The sequence below is a fragment of the Scomber scombrus genome, chromosome 14, assembly GCF_963691925.1.
Source record: "Scomber scombrus chromosome 14, fScoSco1.1, whole genome shotgun sequence".
In the NCBI taxonomy this organism is placed as follows: Eukaryota; Metazoa; Chordata; class Actinopteri; order Scombriformes; family Scombridae; genus Scomber; species Scomber scombrus.
Window position 1 is genome coordinate 9898923 of NC_084983.1, and position 21034 is coordinate 9919956.

The 21034-nt window shown below is 40.0% G+C and overlaps 2 protein-coding genes across 3 annotated transcripts; one reads left to right on the forward strand and one right to left on the reverse strand.

Moving 5' to 3' along the window:
- The first annotated feature begins 443 nt into the window (after positions 1-443).
- Positions 444-7586, forward strand: LOC133993652 (gap junction alpha-3 protein-like). Its single transcript, XM_062432643.1, has 2 exons — positions 444-1497; positions 7486-7586. The coding sequence occupies exons 1-2, from the start codon at positions 444-446 to the stop codon at positions 7584-7586; spliced, it is 1155 nt and encodes a 384-aa protein (XP_062288627.1).
- Positions 5317-20809, reverse strand: tbc1d8b (TBC1 domain family member 8B). 2 transcript variants are annotated; one of them, XM_062432642.1, is made up of 21 exons: positions 20592-20809; positions 17958-18068; positions 17512-17630; positions 17055-17280; positions 16329-16569; positions 15594-15801; positions 15341-15508; positions 15068-15229; positions 14740-14890; positions 14354-14568; positions 13352-13469; positions 12979-13264; positions 12739-12868; positions 12557-12655; positions 12396-12464; positions 12029-12269; positions 11871-11936; positions 9495-9587; positions 9298-9345; positions 9092-9189; positions 5317-8996 (listed from the first exon to the last, which is right to left on the reverse strand). In XM_062432642.1, exons 1-21 carry the CDS (start codon positions 20716-20718, stop codon positions 8550-8552), a joined length of 3423 nt encoding a protein of 1140 aa, XP_062288626.1. In that variant the 5' UTR covers positions 20719-20809; the 3' UTR covers positions 5317-8549. The 2 variants fall into 2 exon arrangements, with proteins under 2 accessions (XP_062288626.1, XP_062288625.1); XM_062432641.1 differs by lacking the exon at positions 9495-9587.
- Positions 20810-21034: the final 225 nt, after the last annotated feature.

The following is a 21034-nucleotide window of genomic DNA, read 5'->3' on the forward strand; positions in this document are numbered from 1 at the left end:
AATATATTAATTTGTAAGAAATACTTTATAAATGGTGGAGGAGGAGCTAATACTGTTGGGGGTTTTTTTAATACCAAAGCTTCATATTTCAAATTGATCATATACTTTATAGGTAACATATTAAGCTGTTGCTAAATTAACATAGTGGAGCAAAAAGTACAATACTCCCCTCTAAAATTAATTGAAGTAGTATGTAAAATGTAAATACTCCTACAAATACGTAAAAATGTACATGGGTGCTGTACTTTTGTAAATGTGCTTGGTTACTCACTGCTGGAAGCTGCGGCTTTAGGACATACTGTTCCAAGTCTTCAGTTTCAATGATGAAGCAAGAGTCTGCAACATGATTGAGGTTTTCCTAACACTTTACATCTTTCTTTGTCCTTACAGGCTTCTCTCCTGGTTTTGTCGATAAAACTGAGAGTATATTTTTCTGAGCCAGCATGGGGGACTGGAACTTGTTGGGGAAACTGCTGGAGAGTGCCCAGGAGCACTCTACCGTTGTGGGCAAAGTCTGGCTGACGGTGCTGTTCATCTTCCGCATCCTGGTGCTGGGAACCGCCGCTGAGAAGGTATGGGGCGACGAGCTGTCCGGCTTCACATGTGACACCAAGCAGCCCGGTTGTCAGAACGTCTGCTATGACAAGACCTTCCCTATTTCTCACATCCGCTTCTGGGTGATGCAGATCATCTTTGTCTCCACACCCACTCTCATTTATTTGGGCCATATCCTTCATCTGGTCCGCATGGAGGAAAAGGAGAACGAGAAAGAGAAGGAGAGCGAAAAGCAGCAGCAGTTACTTAGCAAGAACAAGAAGGCCTCAGTTAAGGATAACACGGGCCATGTGCGCTTGAAAGGTGCACTACTGAGAACCTACGTCTTCAACATTATTTTCAAGACCCTGTTTGAAGTGGGCTTCATTGTAGCTCAGTACTTCCTGTATGGTTTTGAGCTCAAGCCAATGTACACCTGTGACCGCTGGCCTTGCCCTAACGTGGTGAACTGCTACATCTCCCGACCCACTGAGAAGACAATCTTCATCCTCTTCATGCTGGCGGTGGCCTGCATCTCACTGCTGCTCAACCTGGTGGAAATATATCATCTAGGTTTCAAGAGATGCCACCAGGGCCTGCGCTATAGGCGGGCACGACGAGAAAATGAGGCTTCCAAGGCTCTTAGTGAAGCCGTCATGCCCTATGTGCCAAATTATAATTATTATCCTGGTCATCCCGCCGTGCCTGAACCTTTCCCTGCCGATTCAAAGTACAGCATGGCAGAGCCTAACTCACCTTACAGCCCCTACAACAGCAAAGTGGTTTACAAGCAGAACAGAGACAACATGGCTGTGGAGAGGAAAGGTAAAGCTGAAGGAGATGATGTGAAGGAGATGAAAACCTCCAGTCCTGTGTTTGAGGTGCCCATTGAGAACCAGCGCCGAAACAGTCAATCAAGCAAGCATAGCACTAACAAGAGCAGGCTAGATGATCTGAAGATCTAGACTTTCTGTGGTTTTATCCAAGACTCAGGAACTACATGAGAGGTCACTATGCATTGAGCTTTGAAAATATTAGTGTGAGTACAGAAGATAAAGTGGGACAAAACTATTGTGTAAGGGGGAGGGAAAAGACAAAGCAGATTATAGGTGTGATTAATTTGTCAAGATAAGAGAGACATAGTGACAGTAGTGTAAGACAAGTGCAGAATCGGGATTTTTGCAATCTGCACTTGATGTTTTCTAAAAAATCACAGAACTTCTTCATATGAGACAGGACATATCAGGACATGCCTATAAATGGCTCTGGGTCATACTTTTTAGGTGAATCTGAGAGGACAAGTAGCCTGACGTTCTTTAAAAGGCAGGATTTGATGAGGTGGTGTCTGAATAGAGTTGTGTGTGAAGGGTACAACTTCAAGGATAACAAGCATGCAAAGCCCCACCACTCATTCAAATCACAATTTAAGTCTTAATTCCTCTCATGGTATCAAAACATCAACTATGTTCATCAAAAATGTTTTGTCTTTACAAAGCTCTGATGTCTTTGCATTTGCGCAATGGAATGATCATTCATGAACTTCCATATTTGTGGGTGATGAAGAAACTGATACATTTTCTGTTTACAATTTGCTTACACTAAAACTGTGAGATGAATAAAAATATGTCAAACCAAAAGCAAAAGACTGTAAATGTGTGACAAAAAAATGTGCTTCTTAGTGCAGATTAGATGTGTCTATTGAACATTTCTTTTATTGATCCATTTTTGGCAACAACAAAAAATGTCTGATAAAAATGTGTTCATTTGAATTTTCTACAAAAGGTAGATTTGCTGTCATATCTGCTTATTTGTGACTGTGAAATTTGATTAAATAGATGTAAACCAAATGATTGATTGTCTGGTCAATATTCATGTTGTAATTCACATATCAGATCAACTGTGAACATCCAAAGACTAAAAATAACACCCATTTCTTCCCCACCTGTCATAAAAATGTTGCAGATGTACTCATGTCTGTTCACATGCAGCAATATACTCTATGCACTTAGATGTAAGGTATTTAGATGCTTTATCAGTTTGGTTTGCAGGAGAAATGCTGCTAGCCACAATTTTATATGAATTTAACTGGGCTTTAACATGAGAAAAGAGTTTACATTCACCTCCAAATCAGTTCTACACATATAACCATATATCAGAAATGAGAAGAAATCTGGGTACTTTGATTTGAGTTGAGATGTATTCACTGGGTCTAATCACAAGTATAAGGTCCACTCTATTATGAAAGTGTGTCTGAACCATACATGAGACTTTTTTGTTCAAAAACTAGCAATTTCACTTTATTTGGTGTCACATGAATTAAAAAGCTGATGTTAGGATCAAATTTAATACAGGGAAATATCTATTACCTAAGCCTATATCACATGATTATGAACTCTCTCCATAAAGCATTTATTTCTTCCAGTGTCTCTTTTTTGTCTGCTATTGATCAAGATACAAATAATGTTCTTTACATTGTTTGCCAATAAATGCTTCGAATCCAAATCTGGATTCTGATTGGTGGACAAAAGCATCCACTGCTATACTCTCACCTGATTGGATGGAAGTTGGTGATGATTCTTTAGGGAGTCAATCAACTCCAAGTATAGGGATCGATTTGTTTAAAAAAAAAAAAAAGAAGACTTTTAAATCATTCATATTAGATTAAGCTGCTCAAGTTAATCAACTTTCAATGTCTTCTGCACAGAAAAATGTTAAAGTACACGTGTTAGTTATAATGTAGTAAAAACAGGATCTGAGGAAATATTGGATAAATACAGGATTCGATTTGCTCAGTGCTTTGATGCATCCCTGCTATTTTTTGCCTAAAGCTGCCATGTTAACTGCTTGGTCTCTACCAGCTGCAGCAAACATGCACAGATTGAGTGTGGTGTGCATGGACCCATTTCCAAAGCACATACCATCATATGCTGGTAAGAGCTATGCTTCAAAGGCTTCTTCACTGCTGCTATAAATAGCTGTTGTACACACTTGGAGGAGCATTGTGGTTGAAATAGGGGGTAGGGGACCAAAACTTTCTTATCATACATCAGCAAGAATAACAAGTTGTTGTCACAGAAAGATTTATCCGCTGGATCCGCCTGCCCACTGAAGGATGAAGACAAATCATGAGGCTCGGCTAATATTTGAAACTGATGATATCTAATCAAGCAAGCAGCAGACACATTCATTAAACAGCACAACGTGTCGAGGATGTTTCGTCTGTTCTCTGCCCTGCAGCAGAATTTACGACTGAAATAGTTTCATTCATTCAGTCAGACACTGTTGTACTTGTTGCCTGTGTGTTGTGAATCATTGTGTCTCTGTGATTTATCTCATCTAATCAAATTTTTGTTTTAAAATTTTTAAATAATATAGTTTGATGTTTTTACAAAAACTCACAAGTCTATCGTCATATTTGGTGAACTGAGGACTCTTTACATTAGTTTCCATTAATAAAGTGGCATGTATGATTTAAGACCTGATCCATAGTTTAGTCAGGTGGAACAATTCATAAATTTGCTTGGAAGAGAAATGTTTTAGATCCAATAACTCGCCTTAATAGTCTGAGCTATGATAAGACTGAACGCCTGAACTCTCTCGACAGACAGGTGACAGGAGGCGAGTGGAGGTTATGAACTCTGGGTTACAACCATACGCAACCAAATCTCTGAGCAAGAATAGTGTGAGTGATACGCAGAGATCGTCCATCACACAGTCACACTGGCGCCCGTAAATCAGACGGACAGAGTTCACACTTTAGGAACCAGGGGACATCTCACACTTAACGGTGATTTAATTTGGGCCTACATGTATGATGCTGTTTTTGACATCCCACTAAGCTATTTTTGTTGCTGCTGCGTGGCCAGAGTGCTAAAACAGATCAAAATATGACACACTTAATAGAGAAGAGGGACCTGTGGGATAAGAAATAAACAAGAGTTGTTCTGTTTCCATCAAAAATTGGCCTTTAGTACAGGATTGCACCATCATTTATTCAGTTCTACTTACTTTACACGTCATTATCATGCAGACTGAAAGAATTTTAATTTCAGGTTTGTGGTCTAACAAACCAGAAAGCAAGAGAGTAAAGTCAGTGTCATTTCGTGTTGACCTTTCATCCGTAAGCAGAGTTAATGCTTTTAAAGGTCATCAGACCGCCATCCTCTTCACAAATACATTATAACATAACCATTATATCCTAAAGTGGTCATCTTCCATTACTTACTGTAGGCTGGGGAAACATATGAAACCGTTGAGGCATTTATAGGCCCAGAGCTGGACAGGAAACATGCCAGAGACTGTAGATATTTATTGTTTGTTTGTTGGCGGAGGTGTCAGCTGTTGCAAGGGGGCAAATCATTTCCAGACCTGCAGGTGACGTTTGGAGGCCGGGAACAAGTGTGACTGATACAGTAAATGTAACGAGTCATAGCTGTCCGGTCCACCTTTGTATCAGATATTAACCCTAACATTCAATGACCCTAAAATTAAAAGATGCTGCATATTGCACTTGCTTAACATTAATTTGAATCATTATGACTGTTTTGTTTTATGTAACATAAGGGCATAACTATGTGATCCTCCATTAACAAATAATGTGAAACCTAAAGAATACTCTTCCTGAATGCTTAAATAAGGATTAACCACCCATTTGTAAATGACTGATTATATATGAATGAAAAATAGATTTATTTTTATGAGATACTGTGATGGTAAGAATGAACAGTGATACTAAACATAATTTCCAGGATTGAAGAAAGATGTGATATTACAGCATGAACACAAATATGTTACTGACTTTATGATACAGATAAAATATTTGACTATATTTATTATACCATGAAAATCCTACAGAATGATCCCCATGTGAGAAGATATATATATAGCTTAACACAGTTTATGACCTTTAACACAAATGAACAAGCCCCAGTTAACATGTCCTGAGTCACATTTAAATTCATGAATCACCAGCTTAACTATATGAAGAGATAAACACAAACATTATTATTTATATAATTATCACTCTTTATTCTGGTACATTTAATGGAAATTAAAAAAAACAATCAAGCAGGTAAACAGAAATATCTGTGCGTCACATGTTCAGCAAAATAAGTGTTTCATCAAAAGCTACAGACTATGAAAGCTGTAGACCACAATTGCACATATAAAGGACTTGATTAACCAGATACTTAGTGCAGCAGCTGAAACATTATCCATGCCGACTCTATACACTCTGATCCTTAAAGGCAGAACAGACAGCCTGCCAGGAAGATGAAGATTTCCAATCCTCTGATTTTCCCTCTTCTGTTCCTTCAGTCATCTCCTGTAATGCTTTTCCTCGCCAAGAGGAAACCACACACTATTTCAAGCTAAAAAAAAACAAAAAACATCTTTAGAGGAATTTTCCAAAAACTATGCCTGAAGAAACACAGACAAGATTTATTGAGTGTGGAAAGGTTGGTGTTGTCTTAACCACTCTATATCTCTCCCTTAACATCTCTCAATATTTAAGATATCATCAAATAATAAGAAATAGACAAAACATGCAATAAACTGAAATGAAAACCCCCTTCACAAAAAGATTACAACACAGGCTTTGATAAGAAGTTGTCATTTGCATTTCATAATCATTTTGTGGTTTTTGGAGATGTTACAAATGCAGTGTGAAACTGCAGAGGAACAGTCGTACTGAAATAGTCAGACCATGGTCAGATATGATAGTTTGAAATGATGGAAATAAGAGTAGCTGTTTTGAACGGTTGAAGGATGATCAGATACTCAGATCCTGGAGCCCCAGGATGACCCCTCCTGTTCAAACTCTATGGCTTTATCTAGTGAATCACAGATGGAGCTTTGGATTTAAAGAGTGCCAACATAGCGAAGATGAACGTGTATACATATATAAATTTTCTCTTTACATTAGTCATGTAAACAGTGACAGGTGTGCATTTTCTGTTCCAATGGGAAACAGCTGTTTGCAAAATGCTTTTTTTCAATGAGTATGCAAAACTCATTTCAGCAATCTATATCTATTAACCCAAAAATTACATTACAGAACACATTTCAGACTGGAAGCTTTTAAACCTGAAGTGAAATATAAGCAATTAGATGGGGGGGAAAAAGATCTACAACACTTCTAGCAAATGGCAAAATAATACAAATATAGAAAAAAATAATAATTGCACTTGCACTTAAGAAGCCTCTAAAATTGACAGAGATAAAGCTTTATAAAGTTGTGAATTTGGCCCCTGGAGATAACAAGCCGAGACTGAAGCGGTTGTAACCTTTCCGAATCCAACGCCTCTGACCGGGATACAGGCAAAATCAACAGCTCCTGAATCTCAAACACTCACAAATTACTGACTCATATTAGTGTAAACAAACAAAGGATGCACAGATTTTAAAAAAAGAAAAAGAAAAAAGAAAGCAACAACTGAAATACTGCAAGTTAAATCTGGCTTTCTGTAGCGAGCAGTAATAATTGCTGATCGCCGAAGGCAAGCAAAATGTGGCAAATCCTGTAAGTGTGCTACACATGCTCTATATTTTAATGTTACAGACAAAAATGTTAAACTCAGTCATATATTTTATATGTCCCAGGTCGAAAAAATATCCCTTTACTCCCTTTTATTTTACACAAATTGCACCCTGAGATTTGATCAAACTAAACATCCTTCAAAAGGTTTAAGATGTGTCCACAACAGTCCACAACCTCATATCTTACATTTTCAATACAAGCCTCTTAAATACAATAATCAATAAACGACTATTGAACTGACCTCTATGTACAAAATGCTGCACTTAAGACTAGAGCGTGGGATCCTACATATACAGTAAGACAGACATAAGCAAACGGTACATCAACCAATCGCACTGTGAAGATCGCACACAGCACATTCTCTAGCTAATTTCAGCTCGCTGTTAAAAGCTCAACACACAGCTTCTAGTTTACTCAGAGGAGGAGAGAGCTGATTCCCCCGCAGCCACACTGTGGAATTTTTGAACAATTTTACCTTTACAGATCCTATGTTTCCCGTATACAACATACTTGACATCATGCTATAATATCATCACTATGTGTGCTGCTGCTGGAGACAGGTGAGTGTGCTGTGGCAGTATATCGTTCTCTCTTCTATGTTATTGCAAAATGTGTAATTGAATCTTTTCTGCTCTCAATAAAAAGTAGGTGACATCCTCACTCAGATAATCTCTGAAATCAATTTATGGCTTCCAGGGACAACACTAAAGCTTGTCCTTACTCCCTATCTACTATAACTACTGAAAAAGCTGGTGTTTCTCAAAATACATTAAGGATAACACCCACCAGGAGACACTGAGGTCACGGGACATGTTTGCATTTACAGTACGTTTCATTTTACAGCAATGACTACCAATCAGCAAGAGAACACAAATGTATTCAGAGGGAGAATCTTCCTGTGCCCCCTTGTCGAGTCGTTTGTTATGGAGGTGTCAGCGGAGACAGAGAAGGAAGGACAAACTCTTCCATCATGTTTCTGAATAAAAGGGACAGAACTGAATATCACTTATACAATACAAAACTAGACTGTATGTGCTTCATGGCATACAGGGAAAAAATATATTGTAAACTAAATCTGAAGAATCGGAGGCTACGTGAGAGAATCGGTTTCATCAGTGAGGTTGAAAATGCATAATCAGATTCGAGGAATGACAGAAAGACTGCAACAAGGTTTAACATGAGAATGCACTGAAGGTGTCGGTCAGACGGCAGTTTCAACAGTGTTTACAGCGCCTCGCTCATTTCATCAGCCATGCTGAAATCCATCTGAACAATTTAAGCCTCACAAACACGCATGTTGCACCCAATATTTCAACATTTGATGTCTCCTCTGCATTTATCATAACCACTTTAACAGCTACCTTACCCTCTACCTCACCGAAACCCACTGCCCTATCCGAGTAAAGAAAGGAAATTCATGGTGACTTCTGGGTACAAATCAGAAGCAAAGTATCAATTCATTTATGTCACCGTTCATTTATTTAGCCTTTAGCTTCAGTTGGCCAACCTTGGCTTGTCCCATTTTAGCCTGAAAGTCAATGGGCCTTTCAAAGAAGTTGACTATGGACGGCTCGTTGAGCAGAGACGCCAGAACCTGCTCGAATGAAAACGACCACTCCACTTCTGTGGGGTCAGGACCTGCATCCTGACTGTTGTGGGAGCTAGAGGTGTCGGGGCTCTCGGGGGTGGCGGACGCTTCTTCGGTAGAGGTCTCCTTTTCCGCAGCAGTGGCGGCAGCGCCAGTAGCAGCACTGGCAGGCTGTTTGGACGAGAGCGGGCTGCCAGGCTCCTGCAGCCTCCGCCCCACCTCCTCCATCCTCAGAAGGAGGCTGGTCACATGTGCCACAGCGCGGTACAGGGACTCCTCTTCTGGGTGGCCATGAAAAATGTTGTACAGGGTCTTGGAGAACTGGATGAACTGAGACTGAAGAGAGATGGAAATACGTGCATTGTATTTCTTTTGATTTTTGACATGTCATGTGGGTAATTTTAACTTGAAAATGTGATGTTAAATCTTACCTGATTAATTCTCGGAAGATCCTTGATGGTTTCCTCCTTCTTAAGTATTTCATTTTGCCATTGTTTCAGGTAGGCCTGCAGGTCCACTTTTCCTCTACCTGTCAATTTCAGACACAAACTGTTCAGAATCACACAAAAGTAAGACAGTGTTTTACAGTTTTTGTTGCACCATGAGGTGTTTGCAGTAAATTTGCGTTTAACGCTACCTCTTTCAGGGCTCTTCCTTATCACACCATCTGCCGGTAGATCAAACGCTGAAACACAAAAGCTGCATGTTAACAAACTCTATTGAGAAATGCTTCAAGAACAATCCGTGCATTAAAAGAAATCAGACAATTAAGACAGAATTGAGGGGAAAAGGGAAAAGAGAGTTTGAAGGGGAAAGAAACAGTAAAGAGCTAACCAGTAAGTCTACTGAAGTGAGAAGAGTCTTCAGTCACTGGAAATAAGTGCTGGATTCTTTGTTCCTTTACGTGTAAAGGACTACCTGTGAAAGCTAGAAGATATAGTTTGTGAGAGCACTGAAAGGACAGATGAATAGACAAAGGTGACAGAGGAGCCATACAAGCAATGTAGATGAAATGTTAAAGAATGTGATTAAATGTAACACAGATGTCCAAATACAAGGAGTGATTTGTATTACATAGAGTCTAATTCAGTCCTGCAAGTAACTAGTAACTATGTACAGTATGATCCAAATTACCAAGTTCACACAAGATAAAAAATTATTTTCAACCCAGTTGCCATTGGTATGGGTCATTCATATCATATCATTTTGATAAACTAAACTGAACTTAAGATTGGGGCAGCATTTTACTATCTTTAACCATAGTTAAATTCAACACTATTCGATGCAATGAACATTTTTTCTTTTTTCAAACAGTTAATTTCCTTATAAAATACTACTGTGTGTATAATTTTAATTTCTCATTCTAATATTATTTGGCATGTGCTATATTTCTGTACTCTGACTCCCATCGACGCTTGTGTTGTGTGAGTGTGCATGCATGCGTGTGAATTTGCACGCCTGGATTCAACAATTACCCTACAAGCCAGAAGTGTCATTTTATGTGCCTGATAGCTTTGAGCTACACAAGTGGCGCAGCCTCAAACTCGCCATGATGGCTGGTGAGTCGTTGTGTCTGTGCCATGTGCCAAATTTGCTGCTGAACCTCACTGATTGTGGTGACCCATCCTCATCTACCAGCCAAGCATCAAGTATCCACTGTCCAATGAAATATAAAATGTTGTTTAAAATATTATGTGCTGATGAGCATAAACATAACTGAGCACGTGTTACCCCCACAGGTTCTCTAACACATTTAGTAACTGTGTGATCTTTAACCTTGTGCAAACAATCAGCCAAATCCAAGATTACAAATGAGCAGCTGTGAGATTTGCTGTGAATATCTGTGGCCACTAATTTTCGACTTCCACCCAAGAAACAGCGTTATTTGCTAATCATGCTCATGCTCCATAGAACTGTTTTTAATTAGAGCAATCCTAAAGTCAGATGTTTTAAAAACTTTCAGTATGTTCATACAACAGCGTATACAGAGCATGTATATATATACAGAGCTTTGAAATTTCTATCTTGAAATGTTGCTTCAGACAATTAGTGGTTTTAACAGTTCTGTGCAAACCATGCAGAAGGGCAAAGTATGCATATTTCCCTACAACCACCTGTCACACATAAGACATGTCATGTGATGTCACTGAGTGGTTCCTCCTCCCCGGTTGAGGCGGATGAGTGAAATCAATGAGTTGCTGTGTGTTTGGAATGGAAACCTACAGACTCTCAGCTCTAAATAGCACATGATTTCATTTTCCAGATCAATGGAGTGTCTGGCCCACTTCCAATGTCCACTCTTAGACACACACAGACTTTGATGTGGGCTCCAGCTAAGTAAATGAGGACTCAGGGCTGTCCCGTTATGAAATCATCTAATGTTTTGAGGGCTTGGAACTGGGTCTCTACCATCTTGTTTGGATTGTGGCACCAGGATGGGACCTGTCCTTGGTGCTGAAGCAATGTGCACTCTGCGTGAGACATAAAACAAGCTTTGCTGCTTTGCTTCACTAGCCTGGCACATCAAAAACGCTGACTCCTTCAGTACTCATCTGCTGTGAAGTTGTCAGTTGTAATTTGAACAGTTCTTCCTCATCACAGATCCACTTTGTGGAGAAACTAGCTCACTGAAAAATGCCCTTACAGCTCCTTATAGTAATCGTTGCCATGGCAAAGTTCATTCACCCTATGTAGACTATTCTTACCCATGCCTTGAGGCACACAGTGCTACATCATGCACACAAGAGCCACACATTCAAGGACAGTTTCTGTCCCCGGGCAATGAGCTCTCAACAAATGCTGAGTTATGGACTGGATTACTGAAATGACAACTCATACATTTTAAAGCCCTGCAGACCACAGACTGATGTGACTATAGCTGGCCTTGTGTTTAACATTAGGCTGCTTCTGTATGTCTGCTGCTGTTGTTATTGCTGGCATGTGATAACATTAGGTAAAATTTAGAGACCGTAAATAATCCTGTGTGAAAACATTTGCGGCACTTGAACTTTGAGCCTGCGGGAGTCTATCATCACTATAGATATGTTGTGAAAGAAATGGGACTGAGGCTGAAGATGCACAAACACAAGAGACAGATGCCACTGAGACAACACAATGGGTTAGGGTTGTCATGTGAGAAATGCTCAAGTATTATTTTTGTTATTTAGATTTAAGACTTGCTGCTGTTGGCTTTATCAAGTACTCACTCACCTGGTGGCAGGTGCAGCTTGAAGAGGAATTTCAGCTTGTTTGTGAAAGATCCACCGTACAAAGTATCTGCAGGAGAAACAAAATGCAGTTACAGCAGATAGTGGATGTTGAGGTTAACAACTGCTTTAGTAAAAGTGGAGAGACACGAGTTAACTTACCAAGGGCAGAGCAGAACTCTTTGAAGTTGACAAGGCCATCCTGGTTCTCGTCTATCAGGCGGAAGACCCAGAGGGAGAGAGTGCTCTTGTTGGTGCAGAAAGCCCAGGGGTCCAGCAGGGAGAAGAGCACACTGAACTGTTGGAAACCAAGCTGGTACTGCTCCAAATAGGCCAGACTGGGGTCATGATGTAGCAGAATTGGACTCTTCATTGTCCAGTAGCAGCAGAGGAAATGCTGCCTCTGAAAAACAATATATACATTTTTAATTTCAAGATATTTGTCCTTTTCTATTATGAAATGTGTTATTTATGTATGATAAAAAGGAAGACACTGTATTATATTAAGTGCACCAAGCAGTTAACTCACTTTGAACAAATTATAAAGCTCATCAAGCTGTGAGGCACTAAATCTGACTTCTTGGGACACCACACGAATCTGAAAACAAATTTTAAATTAATCCTTAACGCTGCATTAACAATTGAATTGCATGAACCATTTAAATAACTGTAAATGCAACAGCTACTTACAACATTTTGCTTGGTTGTATCCTCCAGTGTCTGGATCACAAACAGTTTGTTTCTTTTTCGTGAGCTCTCGACTTCCTCTGAGCGAATATTTCCATATTTCTAAAAACCAAACAAAATTAACCGAATCAACCCAATTACTGTTATCGCTGAATGAAACTGACAACTGGAGAACACCACAGTACCTCATAGGCCTCTCGGATCAGTTCGCTGATATCCACATTGAAATGGGATGATTTATCATTATTGCCCAGTGAAGCTTGCTGCACCGTTGGAGGCAACGGGCTGTCTTTGTTTGTCACACTATCAAAGAATCTGAACAGGAAATGACAGCAGAATAAATGTTTACATTCAAATAATGTTAAAATATGTCAGTGACTTTTCAAAATAGTGAAGTGAGTTGGCTTGCCCTAGCTGACACTGACTTGTTGAGGATGGTGACAGCCTCCGCATCGTCATGGCAGCCGATCAGAGCTTCCATGTTGTAGTCGAGCACCGCCAGGCCGAGCTGCAGGATGGCTTTTATACCGTCGTAGAAAAAGCAGTCCACCACGTTTACCGCACTCTCTATAGGCAGAACACTGATGAAGAGAGTGAGAAACCAAGACAAGGACACGGAGGAGAAGAAACTCAGGTCTGTCATGTGCTCCACCAGCTGCGGGAGGTTTTCTCGAATCAGATCCTCGAACACCGCCTGGTCGACCAAAGCACCTTGAGAAACATTTAAGAGCATTCACATTAAATGTTGTCCACAAATTACCACCAGAAACAGTATTAGAAAGACACGCCCCCCCTCACCAATAATTCGCCGGTTGAAGTAATCAGGTAACATCCTCTCACAGACGGCCACTAACAGCCAGAAAGCCTCCTCTTCTTTGGCGTAGAGCAGGAGGACTGAAGTGAGAATGTTCATGGCCTGAACAAGAGAGAAGGACAGATTTTTAAAAATGGAACAAAGAAGAAGCCAGTATAAAGGTGCATGTGCATTTTTCAAAGCACCAGTGCCTTTTAAAAAATATATTTTAAATGATTTAGAACATTTGTGGCATTCTCTGACCTCCAGGGTTTAAAAAAAAAAGAGAGAAGAAATGTACCTTTTTGAAAATCAAGTCTACTTTTCAGAGCTGCTGCATTCCTTTTATCACAAACGGACCAATCATAGTAAAGGACGCAGGTGCTTAAAACCATCAGCATTACAAGTGTTTTCAAGTCTGTACCACAACCATCACCACATCACCTCTTCAACTGGTGTGTGTGTGTGTATACTTGTATGGCTATCATTGAGAGAACCAGTTTTATAGTGAGGACATTTTAGGAAAATGAGGTCATTTCACTTTCTGACAGACCTTCATAGGGCTGTTTGAGCTTCCCCAATTGGAAAAAGCAGATTTTTGGGTCAATGGTTAAGGTTAGGTTAGGTTACATCTCCAGGAAATGAATGTAAGTCTATGTAATGTCCCCAAAAGTGACCATGATCTGATTTTTGTGTGTGCCTGTGCTACTACAGACAGGATAATCTCACATAAATCACCACTAGAAATATAGAAATAACAAATGATCATGAGAGCAAATTGGAGACACACTTCCTGGTAATTGTATTTGTGTGCATGTTTTTCATATTCATCATACATATTTTTTCAGTGATAACAGCACTGTAGCTACAAAATTGGCTAATAGCTGTACATGCATTTAACCCAGAGCCTCTAATAGCCTCTGAGTGTTTGTTATCAGTGTCCATCTATGCTTTTCTGTCTGTTAAAAGCAGGTGGGGTAAAACAAGCCTAAACAAATTAAGAATACCTGGCAGTAGCCAATTTTCGGGTTCCTGTAGGCATAAGCGGTAAGGACTCTGCGCAGAGCAGAGATTCCTGTGTCACTCTGAAAGGCAGGGTGCTCTGGCAGAGAGCGGTGCAAGTCTCTCTCAATCTCATCTGTAGCCAGAGTGCTTGTGCCCAGAGACTGTTCGACCAGCTCAGTGTAATAGCCAGGGTGAGTGGCCATGTCGTTTACAGCTCCTGCAGAGTCAGATCATCAAAAACAGATGCTGCAGTGAACCCACATCAACCATGTTTCACTTAATTATTCATGTTGAGTGGAGCATTTGAGTACATAACGCTTTCAATCATGCCAGGCTTCATTAACGAAACTCTGACACATCGTATCACTTGCATAAAATAGCAACATACCTGAAAAAAGCATCCACAGCTCTCCTCTCAAAGCTTCAGGAACACCACGAACAATCAAGTCTCGTGTTTTCCTGGTGAAAAACATACTTGTGCCACGTCCGTATTCAGTGAAATGGATGTTCCAAGACTGCTCCTTCATCTTTTCTTTGAGCTGTCAAACACACAGATGATAGCATTTATAAACAGATACATGCTTTCTTGACTTGATCTGACAACCGCAGCTGCAGGTCCTGGTGCATCTCAATTACATCAAGGTGATCCAGTCAGATTAACGAAACGCTGATGAAAACAAGAGTATGTTTAATTTCAACTGAACTCTGATATTTACCATTTTGGGGTCGAGGTTCTCAACATCCTGGGGGTGGAAAACAGTCATGAGAGCCTCGGTGCTTACTGCCTTGCTGCTGTCTTTCTGCCCGACCATCAGAGTTACGTCGTCTGGGTTGTCCTCGAAGTGGTTGATGAGTGACTGACATTCACCTCGAATGGTCTTTGCAATAAAGATATCATTTCTCACGGTCACTGAATAACCACTGCAAACCAAAGCAACTATAAAACTGCAAACTGTAGTGAAACGGCACAAATAAAAACAACATGTTACCTCTGATGAAGCAGAGTGCTGAGGGCTGGCACTGATCCCACACCTGCTACGGATTGTGTTGGCAAGGCGCTGGTAGTCCCGCACTTCAGAGAAACGCAGCGCCCTCTTGCCACGCACACACACTGTTAAAGCTCTGCTGTTGGAATCTGGCTTCTCAACATTAACAACCTGGAGAAAGGCAACATTGACAAACCAATTAGTCACTGGTATTTATTCGTAAGCAGGGAGTGATACCGATTTTGTTTCGCTTCACCTCTCGCATTGGAATGATGATATGACACTGGCTTCCATCCTGACTGGCAAAACACAGGTAATTCTCAGACAAACAGATCTTGCCAAGGGTGTTAAAATGGCTGAAGGGCACCCAAAGGAAGCTCTCATGCACCTCTAGCAGGTTTTCCTCTATGGGAAGCCTGAAAAATGTGCGGAACTGTTCACTCTTTGCATGAGCTTCTAGGCCTCTGGTTGGGGGAAGTAAAACAGAAAGAAACAAAGACAGAATATCACCAATGAGTTTCATGCTTTTGCAGCCTCCACACTCCAACACCACACATGCATTAGGTCTCATAGCAACCTATTTACTGAGTGCTTTAGAGTATTACAAATACACATATTCCTAAAACAGATACAACATATTATGGTATGGACACGTAGTTTACTTTGTTAGAGGTCACTTCCTAAATTGTCCTGTTGTATTATATATTATATATATAATTTTCAAGTTATGAAGTGTAAAACTAGCAGATCAAGATCATATCAAATGCTGGAATAGACATAAAAATAGTCAAAATAAATGACAGTAAGCTTATTTTAAAATACCTGGAAGTCGTGTTGTTGTGTATGACATACATGGCACTACATAAAGGTTAAAATAAACACAAATTCTACTTGACTGAAGCTGGGCGGTTTGTTTACTCTGTGTCTTCCAGCTGACAGCCAGCACTAACAGGATCTTGTAAAGCTGTGCGGTGTAGCAGACAGACAGTACCTCTTGGTAATTTGCAGGGGGTCGGTGAGCGCTGGCTCTTTTTCGAAGGCATCTTTATCAAAAAGGCGCTTGATGGAGTAGTCAGCCAGCTGTTCCATGATAACAAACGTTTCATTAAGGTGCATCAGCATAGAGAAGTAATGATCCTCCCCATTAGCCAAGACGTGGATGCTCTCAGTCAGGATGACATTAGATGTTTTCTGCAGCCTCCAGATTTCATCCCAGGAGATGATTAGTTTCACTGCAAAGTCAAAATTAATAATGAAGTCAGTGATTAAAGCTCAGGCTGTAAGGACAGTAATATTGAATCAATAGATATATCATTACTATTTCGCCTGTGAATTAAAATACATGATATGCATTGTGGTAACATACTGGTGCCATTACAGAGTTGTTGAACACCACCACCAAATGAAAATGTTCATACTTGGCAGCATCATCTTGAAAATGTCACCCAGTGTCAAATTAACAGGAACTTCAGTGTTATCTATTACCCACACTGCTTTTCAAGCGTGCCTTCAGAATGTGAGGTCTGCTACGATGGTTTTTTCACAATTATGGGAGCTGTCATTATCAAGAGCTATTTTTTAATGACAAAACATTCAAAGAATTGTCCTTTCAGGTCGTGACAGCCTACTATGATGGATACTTTGAGCTGCAACACCAATTAGCGTTACCAAGACAGATGCCAAGCTCATGTGAATAAATGGAACAGAAATTGCTTACCCTCAGATCCCAGCAGGTATGAATAGAAGCAGAGGAAGTTTGTGCTGAGGTAGAGCCAGCCCTGGCAGGGCACTTTGCCTTTCCAGTAGCTGCATGAGTAATATGTGACCAGCTTTTCCTCTGGAGGCAGCTCAAACCACTTTTCAAACCTCAACAGCGCTTCTCTGAACTTCTCAGGATCATCCTCTAGCACAAGGGATGTCTTCCCTTCCTCAGCGATTAGACCCTAACACATAAAACAGCAACATTATATTTGATGTTGAAGGTGTTAATACAAAAATGCATCATGTTACTTCAGTAACTGAAAGTCAAAGAGTGCATTTCTTCTTTGATTTAGAGGCCTAATAATAGTTTATATTTCAGCATTATTACTATGATTAGGTCAAACCTGATGAGAGATCATGTTAAAATATATTACATCAGAGTCCCTTATAAAATGATTTGTGTAACTTCTTACTCTTATCTTGCCCTGTACAAAGCTTGTGATGTCTTCACTGGAATCAAAAACAGAGAGCGTCCTCATAATGTTCTGCTGCAACCATTCCCAGTGTTGAACTATCTCCTCCTTGGTGACACCTGATCCAAAATAATGGGTGAAAAAAAGACAAAAATAATGGCTGAATGTGAGAAGAATATCATGTCAGTGTGGGGTTTTTCTTTTTAAATATCTGAATAGAGAAAGGCGACAGGAGAAACATTATTTAGCTTTTAAATCTCACTTTAACTTTTTGGATTTTGAAATATTGGCTTCATTGTGGTTCTGATTGAAGTTTTATTAACTTCAGTCGATTAACAGTGAAAGCAATTTCAAGATATGATTTAGTTTGTGTTAAAGCCCATAGCCAGGATTGGACATCATTACTGAGATGTTTGCTAGAATGAGTTGAAAAAGCAACAACGTACCACATGCTATTGACCAATACACTTGTGAGTCTGGTGTGTGGTGCAGGATGCGGTAAGGAGCGACTTTGGATGTGGAGTCCAGCACAGTATCCAGAGTTCCCACAAGGAGGCCTGTAACATACAGCACATTGATATTTTTATCCAACACTGTGACACATGACCTTCAGCCATGTGACGCCAGCTTTATATATATGACTTTCAAAACAGTAAGATGGAAATTACAACCTTTCGCTAAAGGCCTACTTTTTTTAAACTGCTTTAATTACAGCTAAATGTGCACTCAAAGATTTTGGTTTAATGAATAAAATTACATATACTTTTATTTACTAATCATAGTGAGCACCAGTAAAGATTCATAACTTAACTTAAGATAATTCAGCTGTTAGTCCGAATATTAAAAGACCTTGCTGTCAATCTGTTGTTTACACTTGGATCACAGACTGCGCCTTTATGCCTTACTGGCAGTGTGGAGATGAATGACTCCCCAGGTCCACGTCAGAGCCTCAATACTAAAATTAGCAAAATCTGTTACCTTCCCAACTTCTCTCTGACATGCCCTCCATGAATAATTAACAAGGTCTCAGTGAAACCACACTCTCATGCACTGCATCAGCATTATACCGGCCTCCCTGCTGAACATGGATCAGCTGTGCACATGTTCTGCTACTGAGCTGCCGGGGAGTAAAGGATTCAATGATCAAACACAGTTAGGATAATGCGTTTTGTTCTCATCAGGGCAGAACAACATCACACAGCAGAGGATAGACGACTTAAACACATGAAAGACACTTCAGACATAAAAGGCTCTTGTGCTGGAGAGGGCTTCAAGTGCAGCACGATGTACCATCAGGTAGTACTTACCTCCACTATCATTTAACCAGCCAGGCAGGACATCAGTCCTTTTGTCTGCATTGAGAACATCATTAATTACCATTAATATCTATTAATTACCTTACGGTTGTCACAGTGTGGCTTGTGGTTAGAAACTAAAGGTCACAATCACTGGTGGTATTATCAGCACTGCTGTTGTTCTGTCTGTTTTCAAAGATCCGTGTCAGTGTGACGGCTGGGATGCAATTAGTTTTACCCAACGGGATGTGTCTCAATCAGACACTCACTGGGGGTTCAGTTCAAGAATCAGGACTTGAGGCTATACTTGATGTTGCAAATTGTAAAAGGAGCAGCAGAATTGAAACATTATTCCTGTGCAATAAAATAAAGTTAACAGCTTTGAACATCTCTACTACTAAAACTAGACAACTTCACAACATATATACTTACTCAATTCCGTTAAGTTTGGTTATTGTGTCCTAGGGGAGGCAACGACTTAATAAAGGGACTAAAAAACAATTCAAATTCCTTGTAACACATATGTAGAAAAACAAACCAGTAATGACTATTTCTGTCCTGAGACTTTTCAATTTTAAAATGTTTGCAAGAAAACAGTATAAGCTGTTATAAAAGCTCTACAAAATATTTGTAACAAGGCTGAAATGATGAATGCATAAATCAATTAGTTGATCAAAAGACACCACAACCATAAATCACTAATCTTTTAAGTAATTTACCAATGGAAAATGCCAAACATTCACTGGTACAGTAGCTTCTCAAATGTGATGATTTCCTGCCCTTTAATATTATTAAGTACTGCTATTTGAATGACTTTGGTTTTTGCCCCTGGGTTAAACTAAATAAGCAATGCAGATATATCACCATGGGAAACTGCAGGCACTTTTAAATAGTGTCAGGATTTTTTAGACCCGTCGACAAATTGGAAGCGTGACATTAATAGCAGTTGCAGCCCTGGTCTGAGTAAGCAAACTAAAATATAAAAAATAATTACATCTCATTCTCATTTCCGCAAAGATATGATATAACTCTAAATTACAGCGTGACAACTCAACTGAACATCAACGTCTCCACACAGTCGCTGACACATTTACTGTTCAGGGAGCAGTGTCTGACATTGCAGTGACTTTACAAATGCGAAGGTTATCTCTAATATTTCTTGCTCCAGGGAGAGAGCGGTGCAGATATTCACACATTGACACAACTGACCCAGGGCACAGTAAAAATGTATTGTAGATGCTCACAGAGAGGTGACACATCCTTTTACATATGGTCTGGTAAAACAAGTATGTTTTATTTAAACAGTAGCTGCAACAAAATGCATGATTTTGAGTTTGAGTAAATCTGACACAACAAAAGCTTGAAGTTTTAAGGCTTATATACATCCTGTAGCATAACTACAGGGCACAAAGCTGTAAAATCAGCAGGTTATTAAATGACCTATAACAGTGCTATAAAATACATTCAACAAAGTAAATAAACCAATACATTGACCAATACACTTGAAGGGGAGCTTCACTCTGACAAACTGCTGTGTCAACATGACAAACCAGCTGAGTGAAGCTAACTAACTGCCACTTGTACCTGTTGCAATGAGGGTATTTTTCAGTAGAGGAGGGGGCTTTACAGCAGCACCCGCCCTATACATGGCAGACAGCACGTCAAATAAGCAAATGTATGGCAAGTTAACCCATTCATGGCAAGTTTGGTTTAGTAGGGTATCGTGACGTTGCAGCAGCTGCCCTGAAGCACACGAGGAGGTGAAAACATTGAGGCTAATGTTACCTGTCAGACCGCCTCCACCTTCTCCGTAGCCTCGTCTCCTCTGCAGTACGAAGTACTCATTATCCTTCTCGGTTACCCACAGTTTGAAGGCGTTTTTCAACAGGATCTCATCAGGTTTGAGCCACATGTTTTCAAACGTCAAGGAGTTATCTCCCAAATCCACCTGACATGTCACGGTTACCTCTGTGGTGGCCCGACATCAAACCTGTGGACGTTTGTTTGTGTCCGGATCCCTCCCTTCCCACGTCGACAAGAACTGCTGCCAGCGCTGCAAGGCATGCTGGGATTGTAGTTTCTAAGGAGAGGGCGGCACCTGGAGACCAAACATTATGAATGAAATTCAAACAGTTGGCCCTCTTCTTCATTACATTTGACAACGTTTCAGCAAATCCACAGTGAATTTAAAATATTTCAATAAAATACACTATAACATTACATATATA